This window comes from Crocuta crocuta, unplaced genomic scaffold (assembly GCF_008692635.1).
Source record: "Crocuta crocuta isolate KB4526 unplaced genomic scaffold, BGI_CrCroc_1.0 scaffold112, whole genome shotgun sequence".
Lineage (NCBI taxonomy): Eukaryota > Metazoa > Chordata > Mammalia > Carnivora > Hyaenidae > Crocuta > Crocuta crocuta.
This window is the reverse complement of record NW_027528818.1, coordinates 4793033-4812337: the sequence shown is the minus strand read 5'-3', so window position 1 is coordinate 4812337 and position 19305 is coordinate 4793033. Positions and strand designations below refer to the sequence as shown.

At 42.3% G+C, this 19305-nt stretch overlaps 1 protein-coding gene across 1 annotated transcript in view; it reads right to left on the bottom strand.

Annotated features, from left to right (window-relative positions):
* Nucleotides 1-260: 260 nt before the first annotated feature.
* The window catches only part of TBC1D9 (TBC1 domain family member 9), a 65566-nt gene continuing 46521 nt past the window's right edge, over nucleotides 261-19305 (bottom strand). Inside the window, exons 14-21 of the mRNA XM_077755899.1 lie at nucleotides 18667-18765; nucleotides 18453-18521; nucleotides 13965-14205; nucleotides 8585-8650; nucleotides 7682-7768; nucleotides 3992-4066; nucleotides 3794-3897; nucleotides 261-2404 (exon numbers count right to left, since the gene is read on the bottom strand). Coding sequence (XP_077612025.1) covers nucleotides 1682-2404; nucleotides 3794-3897; nucleotides 3992-4066; nucleotides 7682-7768; nucleotides 8585-8650; nucleotides 13965-14205; nucleotides 18453-18521; nucleotides 18667-18765 — 1464 coding nt within the window. The 3' untranslated portion in view covers nucleotides 261-1681. The remainder of the gene's footprint in view (nucleotides 2405-3793; nucleotides 3898-3991; nucleotides 4067-7681; nucleotides 7769-8584; nucleotides 8651-13964; nucleotides 14206-18452; nucleotides 18522-18666; nucleotides 18766-19305) is intronic.

The window sequence follows — 19305 nt, the reverse complement described above, 5'->3', positions numbered from 1 at the left end:
TATCTCCCTCTCTCTCTGAGCCTCCCTTGCTCATGCTGTCTCTCTCTCTAGGAAATAAATAAAACATTAAAAAATTTTTTTTAAATAAATAAATAAGGACACCACGACATACTGTCTTTCTGATCTCAAAATATTTGCCTCAAAGTGTTGATTTACTCAGTCAAAATGGTTGCCTAAATATGATTTCCCCCTCAAAGTTGTCAAAAGAATAATGTTATTGCCTTAGGCAGGAACTCAAGCATAGAGATAAAAGCCGTATCTGAATATCGGATATATTTTATTTGTTCACATTTGTCCTACTTGAGGTTAACACTACTTCAGTTGACAGTTTAAAAATCATTCTGTAAACAAAATAAAAAACAGCAGCAACAGCTCAAAGAAAAACACAATGCATAATAAAGGAATGTGTTGAAAGGGACACTCTGAATCAGCAAAGAAAATGTGACCGTGATGATGAAGTCAACAAAGAGAAAAAAACTTTCAACATCTGTAAAAGGCGAAACTATAATAGTAATTTTTTTTTTAAAAAGCAAGAATACAAAGTGCAGGTGTGCTAGTTTTCATTTCCACATCCATTCAGGAAATAGATAGAGCATACTATTCTTTTAATAAAGTGACAAGTTCTGCTTTAAAACATTCAGGTATGTTATCTTGCAGATTTTGTTTTCTAGTTTACATGGCCTCTACTTGACATTGATTTTAACGGGAAAGATGGTCATACAGGATACATGGTTTAATTTCTTGAATCTATGCAGAGTACTGAAATGGTAAAGTTTATTGGTTTAGTTTTTGCTTTATTTGCAATGAGTAACAAGAAGCTGAAGATCCAGTATCAGAAGCATCAGTACTTTTACTCTTAAGAAACAAAATCCTGAGCCCTCGGCTATCTTTGTTGTCATTTTTAGATTCTCTGTAACAAAAGACTGTTCATTTTTCCTGAATTCTGACCCATTGACTTCAATAATCAGAACAGTTTTTTAATGCAAAGTTGGTCTAGTATTGGTCCAAATTGATCAGCTAGAAGTGTTATTCTGGCATCATGTAAAAATCATATGCACTTTCACAATTGTTTAGAGCCTCAAATGTTTTCCCCTCGAAAGGAAACCTCTGTTGAATATGATTTTTGAATAGAGGACTTTTATGAAATATATTTTAAATCTTAAAAAATACTTCTAATGCTCCCTAAAATGGCATATATAGGATTTACTCCAGCCGACAATGCCTTTTCCTTTTAGGAACATTTTTGTGTTTGTGGCATTTCATTTTCCTGACGGCTCTAGTTTTATCTAAAAAGCCCAAATACACAAATGGCTGCTGCCTTATTTAGCATTAAACAGCACTATTTTTTAAACCATGTACACAGATCAACAGCAAGATTAAGAAGTTAAAATACACACATATCACAGACAGATTAATCTTTTTTTGGAATTCACTGAATTAACTGTATTCTGGTCAACCCCCCCAACCCCCCACCCCCGACAGTGTACTGTACCTACATCGAGGTGTTTAAATATTTCTCCAACAGTTTTCATTGTATTATATTATGAAAACACTAGGCTTCAAGCCGGGTACTAATAAATATTTAATTTAAAAGGAAGAAAGAAACCCCAACACAGAACGTTAAAAAAAAAACAAACCCTTTCCCTCCCTCCCCTCCCCGTCCCCAGAGAAGGCGTGGGTGTCAGCCTGACATGGCCGAGATCTCATAGTCACTGGCGGAAGTGAGGGGCTTGCCTATCATCCGGATGTTTTTTGCACTGGTGATCCTGGCCATCATGCACACGGGCTTGTCAAAGTACTTCACCAGGGCCGGCTCAGTCAGGAGGGAGGCCAGGAACTGCTCGAAGGTGATGGCCCAGTCCCGGTCCAGGCTGGTGCTCCGGGGCAGTGCCGCGGTGCCCTGGCCGCTGCGCACCAGGACCGTGTCCTCCCCGATGTCCTCACAGTGCAACTTGTCTTCCTCGTGGGAGCCGGCACTCAGCACCGAGTACGAGGACATGGAGCTGTCGTCCTTGGTGTCGTCATCGGAAATCAGCATGGAGGAGCAGGCCCCGTTGTCCCGGGGGGAGGAGTCCTCCAGCTTGATGTCCTCCATCTGCCCTCCCAAGGAGTGCTCCTCACCCTCCACTGCCAAGCCGGCCGAGAGGGGCTCAACGGACTCCACCGCGTAAGGCTGGCTGGGCCCTTTCTTGGGGAAGAGCACGCCCGGGATGCCCGGGTTGCAGGGGGGTCCGCTGCCCCCGCTCCCGCCCTCCTTTGCAGGCTGGGGGGCAAAGAGCTTGCCGACTTCCCCGATCTCCAGGAGGAGGCTGGTCACCGCAGCCGTGGCGTGGTACAGCTCCTGCTCATTGGGGTCTTCACTGAACATGTTATACATGGTCTTACACAGCTCAATAAACTGCCCCTGGAAAGTGAGTGGGGAAAACACAAAGGATGTGGCTATCTCATTGGAAGCATAGAGGCAGGACTGAAGCGGACTGTAAAGCCACCTAACCTGAGGGCTCCGGAAAAACTCTGAAAAGTCCTATATGTAAGATCAATTGACTGCTGTTTAAAGTCTCTTTATTCAGGGCGTTGGGAGGCTTAGTTGGTTAAGTGCCCGACTCTTGATTTTGGCTCAGGTCATTAACTCATGGTTCCTGAGTTTGAGCCCCACACTGGGCTCTGCGCTGACAGTGTGGAGCTGCGTGGGATTCTCTCTCTCTTCTTTCTCTCTGCCCCTGCCCCACTTGCACTCTCTCTGACTAAATAAATAAACTTAAAAAAAAAGTTTCTTTACTGTTTCTATTCTTTTTAATTTGAAGAATTTCTAACATCCACGAAAGTAGAAAGAATGAAATAATGAACTTTCATGTAGTTGGAACCCAGAGTCTAGAATGACTGTCCTACAGTTAGCTGCTTCACTAACTCTTTTATCCTTTGTTCAAGTATCGTAAGTAAATCCCAGACCTCATGTCATGTCCTGTCAACACTCTTCAGCGTGCAGCCCCGGGGTTAGCTCAAATCCCCTCTCCTACAACACATCTGCCGGTGTCCCTGGACAGGAATGGTGCCTTCCACTCCCCACCCACGTGATTCATCTGCTCTCTTGTTAGGAGACAGCATTTTCATCCTGTGTTATAATTATTGATACTGGTTTTTCTGCCTCACTACATTTCAGCTTCTTAAGGGAAAAAGAAATGTGTCAGGCATCTTTATAGCCGAGCACAGTGATTTGAAAATGGCATGAGCTTGTCTTCTGAGCACCTGAGAGTATTTTTAATAACTGAAATGAGAATGTGTAAACTCTAAAACCTGAGCATTTTGTGATTTGCATTTTCTCTGAGGAGGGGGTCACCTTCTCAGGATTGAACATATTTGTGATGCACAAAAACATGCACAGAATAGATCCAAACAGATCTTAATTAAACACTCCAAGTTACCGTTAATTTTTAATTATTTTTATTTTTAGTTTGGGGGGGGAGAGAGTGAGAGAGCGTGCACAAGTGGGGGAGAGGGATAGAGGGAGAGAGAGAAAGAGAGACAGAATCCCAAGCAGGTTCCACACTCAGTATGGAGCCTGATGCGAGGCTCGATCCCATGACCCCAGGATCATGACCTGAGCCGAAATCAATAGTCGGACACTCAATTGACTGAGCCACCCAGGCAAGGCATTCCCTTTTATTAATTCATTTTTAATTTTTTTTATTGAGTTACCATTATCTTTCAGGGGTACGTAGTCTACATTTTTTCTATGACTGGAAAACAGAGCTTCAGGGTTCAAAATGGAGAAGCTGAAATGTAAGACACTTACCTGATTCAGTTTGGGTAAATCCTTTGCATTCTTTGATTTGGATTTATTTTCTGGAGTCCAGAGTCTCAGATAATTACGATTTTCTTGAGAATTTGCCCTCTTCCCTAAAACCCAAATGTCAAGAAATAAGTATGCAAACGTCCACAAACGACTGTTCACCCAGCAGTAACGGAAACACGCAGAAGAGGAGATCTGTACCTCTGTCCGGCTGCAGACTCACTGTAACAAAGCCGTCATCCGCACCCTGTTTCCTCCTGCTATCCAGCCCAACCACTGCCAAGAAATATGCAGAAGAAAAAAAAAAAGTACAAGGTTATATAATAAACCCACACTCAGGATTTCCAGCAGAAAATAGAAAAATCTTTAGGTAGGGTTGCCTGATTTAGCAAAACAAAGAAAACTAAAAACCAAAACCCAGTACATTGAGTTAAATTTGAATTTGAGATAAATAACATAGTATTTTAGTATAACTGAGTCCTAAATATCACATGGAACATACTTGTGCTAAACAAATAATGTTTTGTTAATCTCGAATTCAGAATTTACTAGTGTTCCATATCTGACCTGACAACCCTATTTCTCAGTAATGGATTCCCCCAGAACTATTTTTCTCAAACGGGGTTCAGTGTAGAACTGGGAATTAAAGAAACGATGTCATGTAGTCTTCCTTTCTTAAAAACTGGTAGTGTTGGTCCAATGAATGTTGATTTCCCTGCCCTCTCTGTTATATCATCATCTTAACTGTGCATTTATGAGACTGGTTTTCTGCCAGGCTCTGCAAAAGATCAAGAACTCACTTTTTAAATAAGAAACCCAAAAAATGTTATATGTTACAAACATTCATATTCATAATATGGCATTTCAAAACGATGACTTTTTGGGGTGCCTGGGTGGCTCAGTTAAGCTTCCGACTCTAGATCTTGGCTTAGATCGTGATCTCATGGTCTGTGGGTTCGAGCCCTGCATTGGGTTCTGCACTTACAGTTCAGAGCCTGCTTTGGATTTTCTCTCTTGCTCCACCGTGGCCCCCCTCCCACCCCGCCCCATTCTCTGTCTCTCTCCTTCAAAGTAAATATATAAATTTAAAAAAAAAAGACTTTCAAGGAAGCCACTTTTAACTGTTTTCCTTTTACTTCTTAAAACAGGACATCTCCGGGCACATAAGGACTTCATAAGGGAGAGGCATGAAAATCCCCCTCCCACTTCCCATTCAGTTTGTCAGCTGTCAGAACGCATTCCAGCACATCGTCAATCATCCAAAAGGTGGCTGGTTTGCCAGGTATGTGGCCTTCATTGAATTCAGCATCAGGTTAATCTCAGCAGCTTTTAAGACAGAGTGAGAACAACGTACTATATGTCATTGAGAAATTCTTCTCCTCTTAATGTTGAAAATGATTTAGGAAACAAGTAAAGTAGATATTCAAAAATATTTTAAAGTATGGTAGGGTCATGCAACAGATATTATACAGCCATTTAAAAACCAGGTTGTCAGAAAGGGGCACCTCGGTGGCTCAGTCAGGTAAGCGATCGACTTTGGCTCAGATCACAATCTCACAGTCTGTGAGTTTGAGCCCCATATCGGGCTCTGTGCTGACAGCTCAGAGCCTGGACCCCGCTTTGGATTCTGTGTCTCCATCTCTCTGCCCCTCCCCTACTCTCTCTCTCTCTCAAAAATAAATAAACATTAAAAATAAGTAAATAAAGACCAGGTTTTCAGAGAATGTTTAATGACATGGTAGCATGCTCACTGGATTTTAAGTGAAAAAAGTAGGATACAAAATTGTACAGGCAGTTTGATCCCAGTTTTATATATATGCATATATATTATAATTATATACGTTATATGAACAAAAATGACAAAAGTATTTCAGGATACTGTTATCTTTGTATTATAAAATTTTAAGCTTTAGCTTATTTTATATATCTATATCTATATATATATTTTATTTTTTTTGTTTTAAATAGTTAATTGTCAAGTTGGTTTCCATATAACACCCAGTGCTCATCCCCACAAGTGCCCTCCTCCATGCCCATCATCCCCCTATATCTATATTTTTTAAATTTCTATACAAAGCAATCGTGATTTGGGAGTTAGAAAAACATGATTTTGTTGTATTTTATTTTTAAATTTTTTAATGTTTTATTTATTTTTGAGTGAGAGAGAGAGAGAGAGCATGAGCAGGGGAGGGTCAGAGAGAGAGAGAGAGACACAGAATTTGAAATAGGCTCCAGGCTTTGAGCTAACTGTCAGCACAGAGCCCGACGCGGGGCTTGAGCTCACGAACTGTGAGATCATGACCTGAACTGAAGTCAGAGGCCGAACCGACTGAGCCACCCAGGTGCCCCCAAAAACATGTTTTTAAAAAGTAACTTTTAATGATTATTAAAACCTACTGGCATGTGACCATTCCTGAAGCATTCTGAAATAAGTTGAATCCTTTTCTGAAATGAGTGTTTCCTAACAAAGATATGGCTAACATTTTGCAGCCAAAATAACTATCGTAAACAAAGAATATTGTAAGATATGCTAAGGCACTGTGCTAAAAGCCTTCCTACGTCATCTCATTAAACCCATACTATACTCAATATGCCGGCTGTCATCTCCATTTTCCATAGAAAGAAACTGAGGCTCAGAGATGCCACAACCTATCTGAGGTCACCTATGTAACAATATACAGCAAAGCATTCCGTCCAAAGATCCTACTCACAACTCGTGTTGCCAACAGTAATAAGACTGGGTATGGCTCACCCCTTTCTACTCAATTATACTAATGTTGTTTGGTGACATAGGGTGACCACACTTATCGTGCTGAGCACAAGTGATGTATAGAATCATTGGGTCATGTTGCACAGCTGAAACTACAACAACACTGTAAGTTAAATACCCCAATTAGAAACAAAAAAAACAAAACAAAAAAAAAGCTGGTCTAAACCATGCTTACTTTGGAAGGGCAATATTTCAGAGGCAAAAGGACCCGGAAGCAACCCACGTCTACTTTGGGACTTGGGTGAAGCCATGAAGCTGCAGTAATGACGAGTTAGAAGGTAAATAAGTCACTGCAATAGCAAGCTGGGAGATGTTGCCTAGATTCATACAAGTCAGACACTGCCTTGTACATCTCATTGTATACAGTGAGTTGAATCATGTCTGCGTAGACCTAACAACTACATAAAGCCAAAGTCAGTACATTTTTTTCATAAAAGACTGGACAGTAAATATTTTATAGGTTTTGCAGACCACACTGCCTCTGTCTCAACTACTCAGTTCTACCACCCATAGCATGAAAGGAGCCAGAGGCAATACAGAAATGGTGGTGTTCCAATAAAACTTTATTTATAGGCACTAAAGTTTAAATTTCATATAATTTTCCCATATCATGATATACTATTCTACTTCTGATTTCTTAAAATCCATTTAAAAATGTAAAAACCATTCTTAGTTTGCAAGCTGTACAAACAGACCACGGGCCACATCTGGCCCACGGGCCGAAGTTTGCTGACATCTATTACAGAGCCTGTATCTCTTATGCACAGATATAAGAGAGTTCCTTCTGACACAAATGTCCTGATTCTGGATGGCAGCATAATAACAAGGTGATGTTCTTAATGAACCTGACTACAGTAGGGAGAGGGGAGCAAAATACATATTTCTAGGGGTCATGTTTTCTCTAAGCCAGTGAGACATGGTGTACGTGGTCCCTTTAGTGGGCAAAGTACCCACTCCCCAGTCGTTGGTTACCTGACTTCACAAATGTGAAAAGAAAGTAATGTATTAGGCAACTGTATTCATATACTTCTTTGACTGACTAGCTTTGGAGGCACTTTTTCCAGTAACAGAGGGCTCTGTAGAAAAGAAATACCATACCTATGGGGAGGAAAGTCACTTACCATGTGTGCATTCTGGGGTGATGTCTTCAAAAAAGTATTGAGTTGCTTCAAAAGCAGAATCTGGCTCGTCTTGATCAGAGGATGGCTCTAAAGAGGGGAAGAGAGGTAATTTTTGTACTGGCAGAGCGGTGACTCAAGGAAAGTGTGCTTTCATTGCTAAAGAAGTGACATGGGGGAGGATGAGGAGCTAGAGGAGAAGGGGCACATCGCTGGGGGCCCTGAATGCCGACTGCCTCTACAGCCTTATGGGGGGGGGGCTCACTCCATTTTTCACTCCGCCTTCCTTTTTAACAACCTCACACTGAAGTGTCCCTTTGCCTCTTCCTTTTTATGAGACTGTCCTAAATTCTGTGAAATGCTGCCTCACAAACCAAATTTTAAGAAACTGTACGCAATTAAAGATAATTCTCAAATCCAGCTTTACCCTGTCTCTATCCTTAATGCCAACCTCCTCCTTTTGTGTGTGTGTGTGTGTGTGTGTGTGTGTGTGTGTTTGTTAGATACATCCAAGGTATAGGCCAATGTTTTTAAAACCTGAACTCAAAACCTCTCCATCTTGCCCACTTGTTTCTGTCAGTGTTAAAATGATGCCTTCTGAACTCAAAATCTCAGGTCCTACATTCTCTTCTCTTTTGCAACCTCTGTATCCCATGAGTTACCAAACACTATTTGTTCTTTCTCTTGCAGACGTCTGCTCTTTTCTATTACAACTCATACCTCATACCTCTATTACAACAGGTACATGACCACGGAATCAAGCACATACTGATTCAGGAACCTATGTAGGTAATTAGTATTCAGTTCACGCTTAGTGACCAGTGAGTGATTTTGTATATCAGAAAAAGAGCTTTCAAACCAGGTCATGGTCACAAATACAGGGGCTCCTCTGTGTAGGTCACTTACCGGGCAAGACATGCATTTTGTACAGGAGTTTGAGTTTCTCCGTGAGGTCCCCGTGGCACGCAGCACCTAGAATCACATGAGTACAACATGAAATGTATCGTGTGTGCCAGTGACCCCTCGCAGCCTCGCATTCCCCTGAAAAGTCTACTTTTTGCAAACTGAAATCAAGACATTGGGTGACAAAAGGTCTGGTCGGGACCTATTTGGATTAAGAGCTCTGGAACCCGGATGCCTGGTTGCAATTCCTTTGTACTTACTATTTGCCCTCAGGAGAGTTAACCTCTCTACCTCAGTTTCTCTTGTATAAGGCTGGATGATAAATAGAAATTTCTACCAGTGGTCTTTCCATCAGGATCAAAGGAATGTGAGAATTAAATGTGTTAACATGTGTAAAACACTTAGAATAGCACCTGGGACATAATAAATGTGTTATTCATAAGAAAACTCGTATAATTGGGTTTCAACAGTCTAATGGAATTCAGAAATAATCTCAAAATATGTCTGAGATTGCTTCCAATTACTCATTGTAGAAATCCCTTTAACCAACAGACACATGAAATGATGCTCAGCATCCCTCATCATCAGGGAAATACAAATCAAAACCACACTGAGATACCACCTCACACTGGTCAGAGTGGCTAAAATGAACAAATCAGGAGACTCCAGATGCTGGTGAGTATGTGGAGAAACGGGCACCCTCCTACACTGTTGGTGGAAATGTAAACTGGTGCAGCCCCTCTGGAAAACAGCGTGGAGGTTCCTCAAAAAATTAACAGTAGAACTCCCCTATGACCCAGCAATAGTACTGCTAGGAATTTCCCCAAGGGATACAGGAGTGCTGATGCATAGGGGCACATGGACCCCAATGTTCATAGCAGCACTTTCAACAATAGCCAAATCGTGGAAAGAGCCTAAGAGTCCATCAACTGACGAATGGATCAAGAAGAAGTGGTTTATCTATACAATGGAATACTACATGGCAATGAGAAAGAATGAAATCTGGCCGTGTGTAGCAATGTGGATGGGACTTGAGGGTGTTATGCTGAGCGAAATAAGTCAGGCAGAGAAGGACAGATACCATATGTTGCATGTATAGGTGGATTAAGAGGAGCTTAATGGAGGACCATGGGAGAGAAGAAGGGGAAAAATAGTTGGGGAGAGGGAGGGAGGCAAACCATGAGAGACTCTTGAATGCTGAGAACAAGCTGAAGGCTGATGGGAGTGGAGGAGAGGGGAAGGGGGGTGATGGGCATGGAGGAGGGCACTTGTTGGGGTGAGCACCGGGTGTTATATGGAAACCAACTTGACAGTCAACTATTTAAGAAAAAATAAATAAATCTCTTTGAATCATTTTGGGGTTCTCCTAAATACTTCTTCAGTTTAATTCATCCTCATCTGTCTGCCATTATATCACCATCCCTTCAATCAAAAGAACCCTGTTACTTTTCCTTTAAAGTCTTATGTATTTCAGGATCAGAAAATCCTTCAGAAATATCTAATCTTAGAGCACCTAGTTGAAGATTAGTCAGTTTTAGGGAAGGAAGAATCACAGCATATGGGTTGGCAGGAACATCAGGGTATCCACTAAACGTAGGAATCTCCCTTCATGCACTGATGAAAGACAGGGCTCTATCACCTGCTTGAACACTCTCAGAGGCAGGGAGCTCATCACCACCAGACACATTCCATTCTACAGATGCATTCTCTAAATACTGAAAGTTTTTCTGCAATTTTTACCTTAGTCTCAGGATCCTTAACCTGCACTCTCAACTTTAGAAAGTCCACAAAGCCTAGGAAATGTAAAATTCATCTCTATGTGCATATGTCATTTTGAGGGGAAGAAAATGTCCATAGTCCCTATTAGATATCAGAGTCCATGACTCAAAAAAAGGTTTAGAACTGCTCTTCTTCCCCCTATTCAACTCTTTAAAGCCAAACAAAATAGGCCTGTTGCCTCGATACAACAATCCTTCAGATTCTGAGGATAACCCACCTGTCTCCCTCAATCTTTTCAAGGCAAGTTTATCCTGCCCTCTCCAAGTTTTTCCACTTTCTCACATAACATGATTTGTATAGGCTTCCTCATTTTTACTCACATCTACCTTATGTGTCAACTTGTCAATCAATATGTCTCTGGACAGAGAGTTCCAGATGACTCTTATCTACTTCAGAGAATAATGGAGCTCTTTTTGACTCTTCCACTAATATGGCCTGAGTCTGCATTCAATTTTTTATACTCTTTCACTCGGCAGTCTCATATTGACCACGTGTTTAACTAAACCACAAGATGTCTGCACACCAACTAATACTAGTCAGAAAAGTAACGACAGACAATTCTATCTCATAAAATTTTCATGAGAAGAGAATGAAACCAGTGTGGAAAGTAGTTAGCATGAGATTTAACACAAAGCCAATAATTAACAAATGTCTATCAGTAAACCCTTTTTAAGTCAGGCACTGTTCCAGGAGCTCTATTCAAAGTCGTTTTATCCTGACAGTAACTCAGTTGTAAATGAAGGAAAAATCAGAGGTGAAATACCAAGCCCAAAGTACTAGAGAACTCTCAGTTGAAACGGATTCATTAACCATCACATTTTGGGGGGTGGTGTTCAGTCAGTTACCTCATCACCACCTTCTATATTCTCCCACCTTTTCCATCTATAATGAGTTATCTGTCAAACGATGGACCAGCTGCATTACGACATGTATGACATATTTAGAACCTGCCTTTTAGCGACATGACTGGAAAAGGAGATACACTTCATTTGTGGCTTCTGATAGTAATCCCTCGCTTCTAATTCCATACAGACCATCTGTTCACGAATTTCTAGAGGGAACTTCCTGGGGATTGACATTCAGATTACTGATTCACCTTTTCCAGAATTTCTTTCTTAGTTTTTAAAACCTGAACAGAATTTCTCTTTTCTGGTCTACTTGTCCGTCTCCATAATAACTGTCCCCCACGAGTGACAACTTTCATGACTCCCAGTATCTGAAAAGGCATACTTTGCTCAAGAACTCAGTTGTATTTTGAGAAGCCTAAATACTCTTTCTCAGTATTTTCACTCTTCTGCACTACAAGCCTCTCCTTCCTTTCCTGAAGATTCTGAAGAGTATTTTCCTTACTGGAGTCACCTGAACTTAAGTCAATTAAATATTTCTATTAAATTCTATCACTTTTCTACGTGCAGAACTGGTTTCTTTTTCCTCCTCCTTATTCTTGTCCAAAGATAATTTTAAAAACTCCCCTTTTGATAACCACTCTTCTGGTATTAAGTAGTTACCCTGGGGCAGAAAAGATTAGGAGAGGGTTAAGGGGTCTTCGGCCTTGCCTAGATTGTGTCACTGTTTAAAAAAGCGGAATGTACTTATGTTACTTGTGTAATTAAAAATTGATATCTCCTCCTTCCCTAAAACATACCCTGCCTGCTGTCCTCAGCACGGAGTAGCAAGAAAATGATGAATCAGCGAGACAGACAGCCCCTGTCTGACCGGGCCCGGGACGCACTAACTGTGCAGTCAGTCCAGTAACAGGTAAGTACTGGCTCGCTAGAAACTAATGTCCTCTGACCTTTCATGTCTTCAACCAAAAATGGGGATAATAAGACTAGGCAGGTGGGAGATAAAGCATAATCGTAAGAGCACAAACTGAGCCCCCGGAGTGCCTGGGTTCAAACTCCAACTCTGTAGTTGTGCGTCGTAGGCAAATTTAATGCATGTAAACATTAGCGCAGTGCCTGCCGCAGAGTAAATGCTGTATAAATGTCTGCTGTCATTATTATCCCCTCAAAAGGCCACTGTTTGGATTTAGTGATAACATACAAATTCTGAAGCATCTGAACGGTGGCTGCACAAAAAAAGGCTAGTTCTTCCATGTTCCCCTCCCTTTTGAAGCATGTATGTGAGTGCTTTATACAAATAACTTTTTCCTTCCTAAGAGCACTTCATCTACACCCCTTTGCCTTTTTATTTTTTTAATGTTTTAATTTTTATTTATTCATTTTGAGAGAGAGAGAGAGTCTGTGTGAGCAGGAGAGGGGCAGGGGGGAGGGGGAGAGAATCCTGAGTGGATCTCGTGGATCGTGAGATTATGACGAGTCAAAAATTAGATGCTTAACTAAGCCACCCAGGCACCCCTCCCCTTTGCCTTTTTAAAAACCATCAGCTTCCCCTGGCCTTTAAGTCTTCTAGTCATTATTCTTAAAGATTTAGAGCACTTTCTGGAATCATCATTGGCTCTGTGCCTGACCCCTTCATCTTTCCTAGGCCATGTCATTTTAAAGTAAATGACTTGGGGATGCCCAGATGGCTCAGCCGGTGAAGCCTCCAACTCTTGATTTTGGCTTAGGTCATGATCTCATCGTTCATAAGATCGAGCCCTGCATCAGGCTCTATCTATCTGCTTTCAGCACAGAGTCTGCTTAGGATTCTCCCTCTCTTTGCCCCTCCCCTGCTCGCCTGGCCCCTGTCTCTGTCTCTCAAAATATATAAATAAAATATTTTTAAATAAATGAAAAAAAATAAAGTACCTGGCCCAAGGTCATAGAGGGGCACAATTAGAATAAACTTTTTTTTTTTTTCTACTCTCATTCTGACACACTGGCATAACATCTCCTACATCCACAACGTCAGTGTCTGGTGGGCCAAGCGCTACTAGCCTGTAGCCTTTCTGCTCGATCATGAAGGGAAGAAGAGCTCTAAAGGACACAGGGAAGTCCTGCTAACACAGAATAACGGTCAGACAGTGAGGCAGACGGGCAGAAACCACGTGCTGCTTGTGAGCTGTGGCTGTGCTTTCTCAGGCGGCCGGTCCTTCCTCCGGGCTAGATGGAANTGTAGTATTCCATTGTGTAGATAAACCACATCATCTTGATCCATTCGTCTGTTGATGGACACTTAGGCTAGAAAAGACCTCCATTTAGACCACAGAACTGCAGCGGTTTCCTCAGCCCTTTATTAAAAACGTCCCAAAATGTTTTTATAACATCTTGCAATACAGAATATAAATATACTTTGTGTCAAAGAAAAACAATCCCCTGAAATATTCTTTTTCTTGTAAAGTTATCATGGTCTGTGGTTCCAGTGTGTAAGCTGGCATTTTATCGTCTTACAAATTGTCCGAGAAAGGATTTTAACTGGTGCTGAGGACTAACTAAAGGCGAAGGCAATGCTTTAATCATATAGTATATTCATTAATCAAAACGAATTTTACCATCAGTCTGCGAACCTTAAGATGAATCCCTCTGCCCTCTAAACCCAATCTTTGGAGGCAGCGTGCGGCTGTGGCCCTGAGGGCAGCACCGAGGACCACCATGCGCGGGGCGGCTGTAACTGCCCTGTCATCCCTTTCAAATTCATGCAATAACACCCCCATGCTTACTCAGCCCAGCGACAAACTCTCGGAAGTTAATCAGAGAATCTCCATTTTCGTCCAATAACTGGAATAAGCGGGAGGCCAGCACTTCAGAGTGAGTTCCACAGGCCCAGGGAAAGAGAAGGGCGAACATCCCCTTGAACTGCTCGAAGTCAATGCGATACTGTTCCAGGTAAGGCAGGCTGGGGTCGTGGCGGTCCAGAGCATTGCTGCTCCCACCCCAGTAGCAGCTGGTTAGATGCTCTGCCTGAAAAATTAAAGAAAAAAGAGGATTACTGGGGATGCGCTCTCACAGCAGAAACCGGGGGAAAAAAAAGCCCCGTCTCACGTTTGCAAAAAGCCTTTTCGGTGGACCCTGCGGCAGGTGCTCTGGTCTTAGGGCTCCCTGTCTTCTTGTTCTACACCCACCTCCACTGGACCAACCCATTAACTCCACGCTGACCACCTCTGCAGGTTACATCCGGCATGAAAGGTCCAGTTCAGTTACTGGAGGTAGAGAAAAAGAAAGCCCCCCCCCCCAGCCCCCACCTCTACCCCTATGTTCTTCTCCTTTACACAGACACACGCATTAAAAAAAAAAACAACCCTCATAAAATAAACAAAATTATGTATTTGAAGAAATTAAACAGAACGTTAACCTGAATAGGATCTGTAATTTAGGCAATCTGACCACCTTGTTTTCTAGGTGAGGATGAGAAAGCCCAGAGGCTGAGTGGCTCTCACAAAGTCATCACCCGCTTACTCAGAGCAGAAGCGTCGTGACATTTGGGGTTTCTGAATTCCTAGTTTAAGGGCCCAAAGACCCCTTGCCTCTTGGTCACTGAAATTACATAAATATTATAGTCATAGTATTCAAACTACAGATGTGTGGTCTTCTTATTTCATGCATCTGAAAATAGCTCTAGGAAAATTATGAGTAAGAACCACCATGGTGAGGAGAACAGAGATGTGGAAAGACCAAAAAGCTTCCTGTTTCCTTGGAAACAAGGCAGCCTCTTATTCATGAAGTCATATTGATCCTGGTAGATACGTGTACCCATTCTAGGAAGACCACAAAGGCAAAACTTGTAATAGAAAGGCCCAGAAGGACACCCCTCCCCCAGACATTACAGTTAGCTCTGGATGGATGGTAGATGGGGGCATGAAAAGGAGGACTTTATTTTTTACTTTACTCCCTATTGGACTGTCTGAGTATCTCACTACAGTAATGTATAAATATTCCAGTAGAAAAAAGCACTTTCAAAACCGATCTTTCCCCCTTGCCTAGGAGTTGTGTAAGGGGGGAGTCAGTAGTGGGTGTAGTTGTTCAGTTTGCTCTTACTTCGAAAGGAACAAAGCCCTAATGTCTTTCTCACAGTTGTTTACTGGGAATCACGGCAAATAAACTAGAAGAGAGGGGAGCGGGGGTCGGCAAGAGAGGGAAAAGGGGAGGTGGAGTGCAGAACCAAAGGCAGGATTTTGCAGTGCAGCCTTGGGAGAATAAAGAAAGCGGGTCAGAGTTCATGGAGGCTTTGGGACTACATTCCAGGCTGTAGTGCTGAGGTCAGAGTGGGGGATGTCAGGGAGGCAGGCGAGGTTGAGGTCGGAGATGCTGCAAGGATTGAGCCCTATGCCCTCTGTGGGTGGGACCACCTTGGTAATACATCCCTGGGAGGGTCCTCCTTACCTGAGCTACTTCAGTGCCTAAAGGTTGTCCTAAAGCGTTTCCTCCTAACTAAAGCTTGCAAATTACTCCAGAACCTGGCTGGAATGTGGGTCCAGGCACTTTGACAGAGCTCACAAACTTCAGGAAAAGACTAGCCGGTTCCTTGATAAGCCCCATACTCCATCACGTGGGGGCTAGGGACCCAGACCTCCAAAAAGGACCAAAGGAATGATTGAGGAGTTCAAGAGAAACTAGGGCAAAGGGGCCTTGAACTACATTTTCCATCAAATGTGCCTCAAGGTGGCAGCCTTTCACCCTTTTCCTCCAGGCTTTTGTTTTGTTTTCATTTGAGTATAGTTGACACAAGGTTACATTAGTTTCAAGTGCAGGACTTCGTAGTTTGCCAAGTTTCCAAGCTCCTCCAGAGGGGACTGCATCTGTCCTTTGTGTATGCAGGAGAACCCCCCAAAACTGGTATTTTCAAGGGCTAAAAAGTCGGGCAAAGTGTCAGACACATAGGAATGCCTCAATACGTGTTCAAAGGATTTAAAACCAACTAAAGTGTTCAGAAGAATCAAGAAAAGAGACTCCATAATGAAATTTTTATCTTAGGTTCCACGGTATCTCCTGAGGCTCCTTCTGACACCGAGTCTCAGGTTCTTTTTTGGGGTGCTCCGTAGATTGGGGGGACTCCTGTTTGTCAACACAGCCTTAGAACAGGGCTTTGGAGTATAAGAAGAGTTTGCTTTGTTCCGGCATATTCTCAGTGTGCAAATGACACACCTGGTACCTGAAGGTATGCAGACCAGAGAGTGCAGACGTGCCCAGGCTTCAGCGATCTCTGGGCCCCGGACTTCTGCACCACCAGCTCTGGTCCTCCTTTCCCTGGTGTCCCCCCAAAGCAGCCTCTTCTTTCTAATGTCAATGCCCTTCCTGTTATCTGTTCTTGGTCTTGCTGCCTCTGGCTGCTACTCCCACTTCTGTTCAGTTACCCAAAATCCTGACTCTACCTGCCCCCCCCTCCCCCATAAGGTGGATTTCTTCTGGTCTTCAGCATCTCTTCAAAATCCAATCTTAATTGGATCATTATGTCTTGTTTTGATCCAAGTCGGATCACTGTATTTTTCTTTTATGAAACCAAGAGGGGCCTTTTTCTTATGAATAACCAATCTACACTGAGCAGTGAGTTATGGTATATGAATAAACTATGAATGGGCGGGCATACTATAGAGACTCCACCATCAAGTGCCGAATGCAGGCCGGCGGGGGTGGGGTCCACTCTGCTGGTCATGCTGCTGGGATACCCGAAGGTCATCATTAACCACCGATGGAACCTCACTCTCTCTGCGCCCACATCAGAAACATGCAGAGAGGATACCAGATGGACCACTGATCACTAATTTACCCATGTATTCAATACATGTATGTTTAGAGCACCTTCCAGGGAGAGACACTATAGGAGGCACCAGTAAAACAAAAATAAATAATGGTGGTGCCCTTCAGTAGCTGACAAGCAAGTGGATATTAGCGAAAACATTCCCAGCTATCACATCCTCTAAGATTTATTAGTATTCAACCCAGACCATTGTCCCTTAATGCTTCCTGCTGTACTATGTTTGCAGTTCTCCAAATAGTCATGTTTAGTTCAGGCAGTAACAGGTGAAGATTCAGGAAGCTACCCAATTAGAGATCAAGATAAAGATGGTATCAGCATAGAAGACATAAAAGAATGAAAATCACAGAACTTGAAACCAATTGGGCTTTTCCTTAGACACAGGAACGGCTTTATTCTTATTCTGGCTGCATATCTCTTTTTCAGTGTATTTTAACATAGCTTAATACAGGAAAGCTCTAAGGGTGCTTTAATACACCTTCATATAAAAAATTATAAAGTACAATAATTTCAGGGAGACTTTAAACTCAACTGTCATCTTTCCAGTGAGTATTATAAAGTAATACCCTATTTTGTTAGGTCGAAGGAAATAGCTAAAACATAGATGGAGTGGAAGAGAGCTGAAACATCAGCTTAAATGAGTTAAGAGAATATGCTTATTTTTCATATGAAGCAGTCCATTTTTTTTAAATGTTTATTTTTAAGAGAGAGAAGAGACAGCATGCATGCACAGGAGAGGGGCGGAGAAAGAGAGTGACAGAGGATCCAAAGCGGGCTCTGGGCTAACAGCAGCGAGCCTAATGCAGGGCTCGAACCATGACCTGACCTGAGCTGAAATTGGATGCTCAACCGAATTAGCCACCCAGGTGCCCTGAAGCACTCGATTTTTACACTCTCAGCTCTATCTTCATATTTATGCATGTGGACACTCGTGATGTCCCTTAACAATTTAACAGAAATGGGGCACCTCGGCAGATCACTCAGTTAAGCATCCAAATGTGGCTCAAGTCATAATCTCAGGGTTCGTGGGTTTGAGCCCCGCATCAGGCTCTCTGCTGTCAGCACAGAGCCTGCTTCAGATCCTCTGTCCTTCTCTCTTTCTGTCCATCCCCTGCTCATGCTCTCTCTCTCTCTCTCTCAAAATAAATAAACCTTAAAAAAAAATCTAGAACTAATTGAATTATTACAGTGAACTCTTTTATTCCCCTGGATGTACATGCATTTTACTTTAAAATTCACCTTGAGGGGAGCCTTGGTGGCTCAGTCGTTAAAAGTTCGACTTCGGCTCAGGTCATGATCTCATGGTTCATGGGTTCAAGCCCCACCCCAGGCTCTGTGCTGACAGCTCAGAGCCTGGAGCCTGCTTTGGATTCTGTGTCTCCCTCTCTGTCCCTTTCCGCTCTCACTCTGTCTCTCTCTCTCAAAAATAAATAAACATTAAAAAAAAGCCACTCACCTTGAAAAGAGCATAAAGCTCTTCTAGCTCATCAATGGTAAAGGAAGTTTCTGTCACAATTGTTCGGACCTGTAAGAAGGCAGACACAATTAATCTCACGATCTCAAAGATGTTATATTGAGAAAGTTCCTGATTTTCTTCTTTTAAATCATCTGTCTGTGAAGAAGGAATTTATGGAGAAAGAAGGCCATCCATTAGTTTTCAAAGGACCTACCACGTTCCGTTTCGTAGTATCCTCCAGTGTCTGGATCACCTTCAGTCTCTGTTTGAATCTCATCTGCTCAATCAAATCTGCCCGGATGGTTCCAAATTTCTGAAAAGGAGCAATATTGGTATTTCTGAGAAATCTGCTAAAGCACACAGTCTGCAAGATTTAGGGTGACACAATCCTGACACATAGAAGAAACTGAATTTATCATTTCACCTTATGTTTGGTTTTTATTTATTATACCTATCCCTTCCCACCACCCTCCTCCCACTTACTATTGAAGGAAGAGATTGTGTCCACTGGAGTGGAGGACAGTGCTGATTTAGTAAATGCTCAACAAATATTTGCTGAATACATTGAATTCTCGCGATAATACCAGGAAGGAATTGCTCTTCTCCCCATTTCAGACACAAGGAAACAGAAGTTTAACAAAAACATTAACTTGCCAAACCCATAGAACTGGTAAAGTACTCATTGCAAAGTACAGGCTAAAGACAGAGAACTGGGTTTACTTCAAACTGGGCCATAATATGCCTTTGATGAACAAAAACAAACAAAAACATTAGTTATAAGACAGAAGGAAAGTAAATGGCATCTAACCCACAACTGGCAGGGCCATTATATGCTATGTCATTGGCTCCCTAT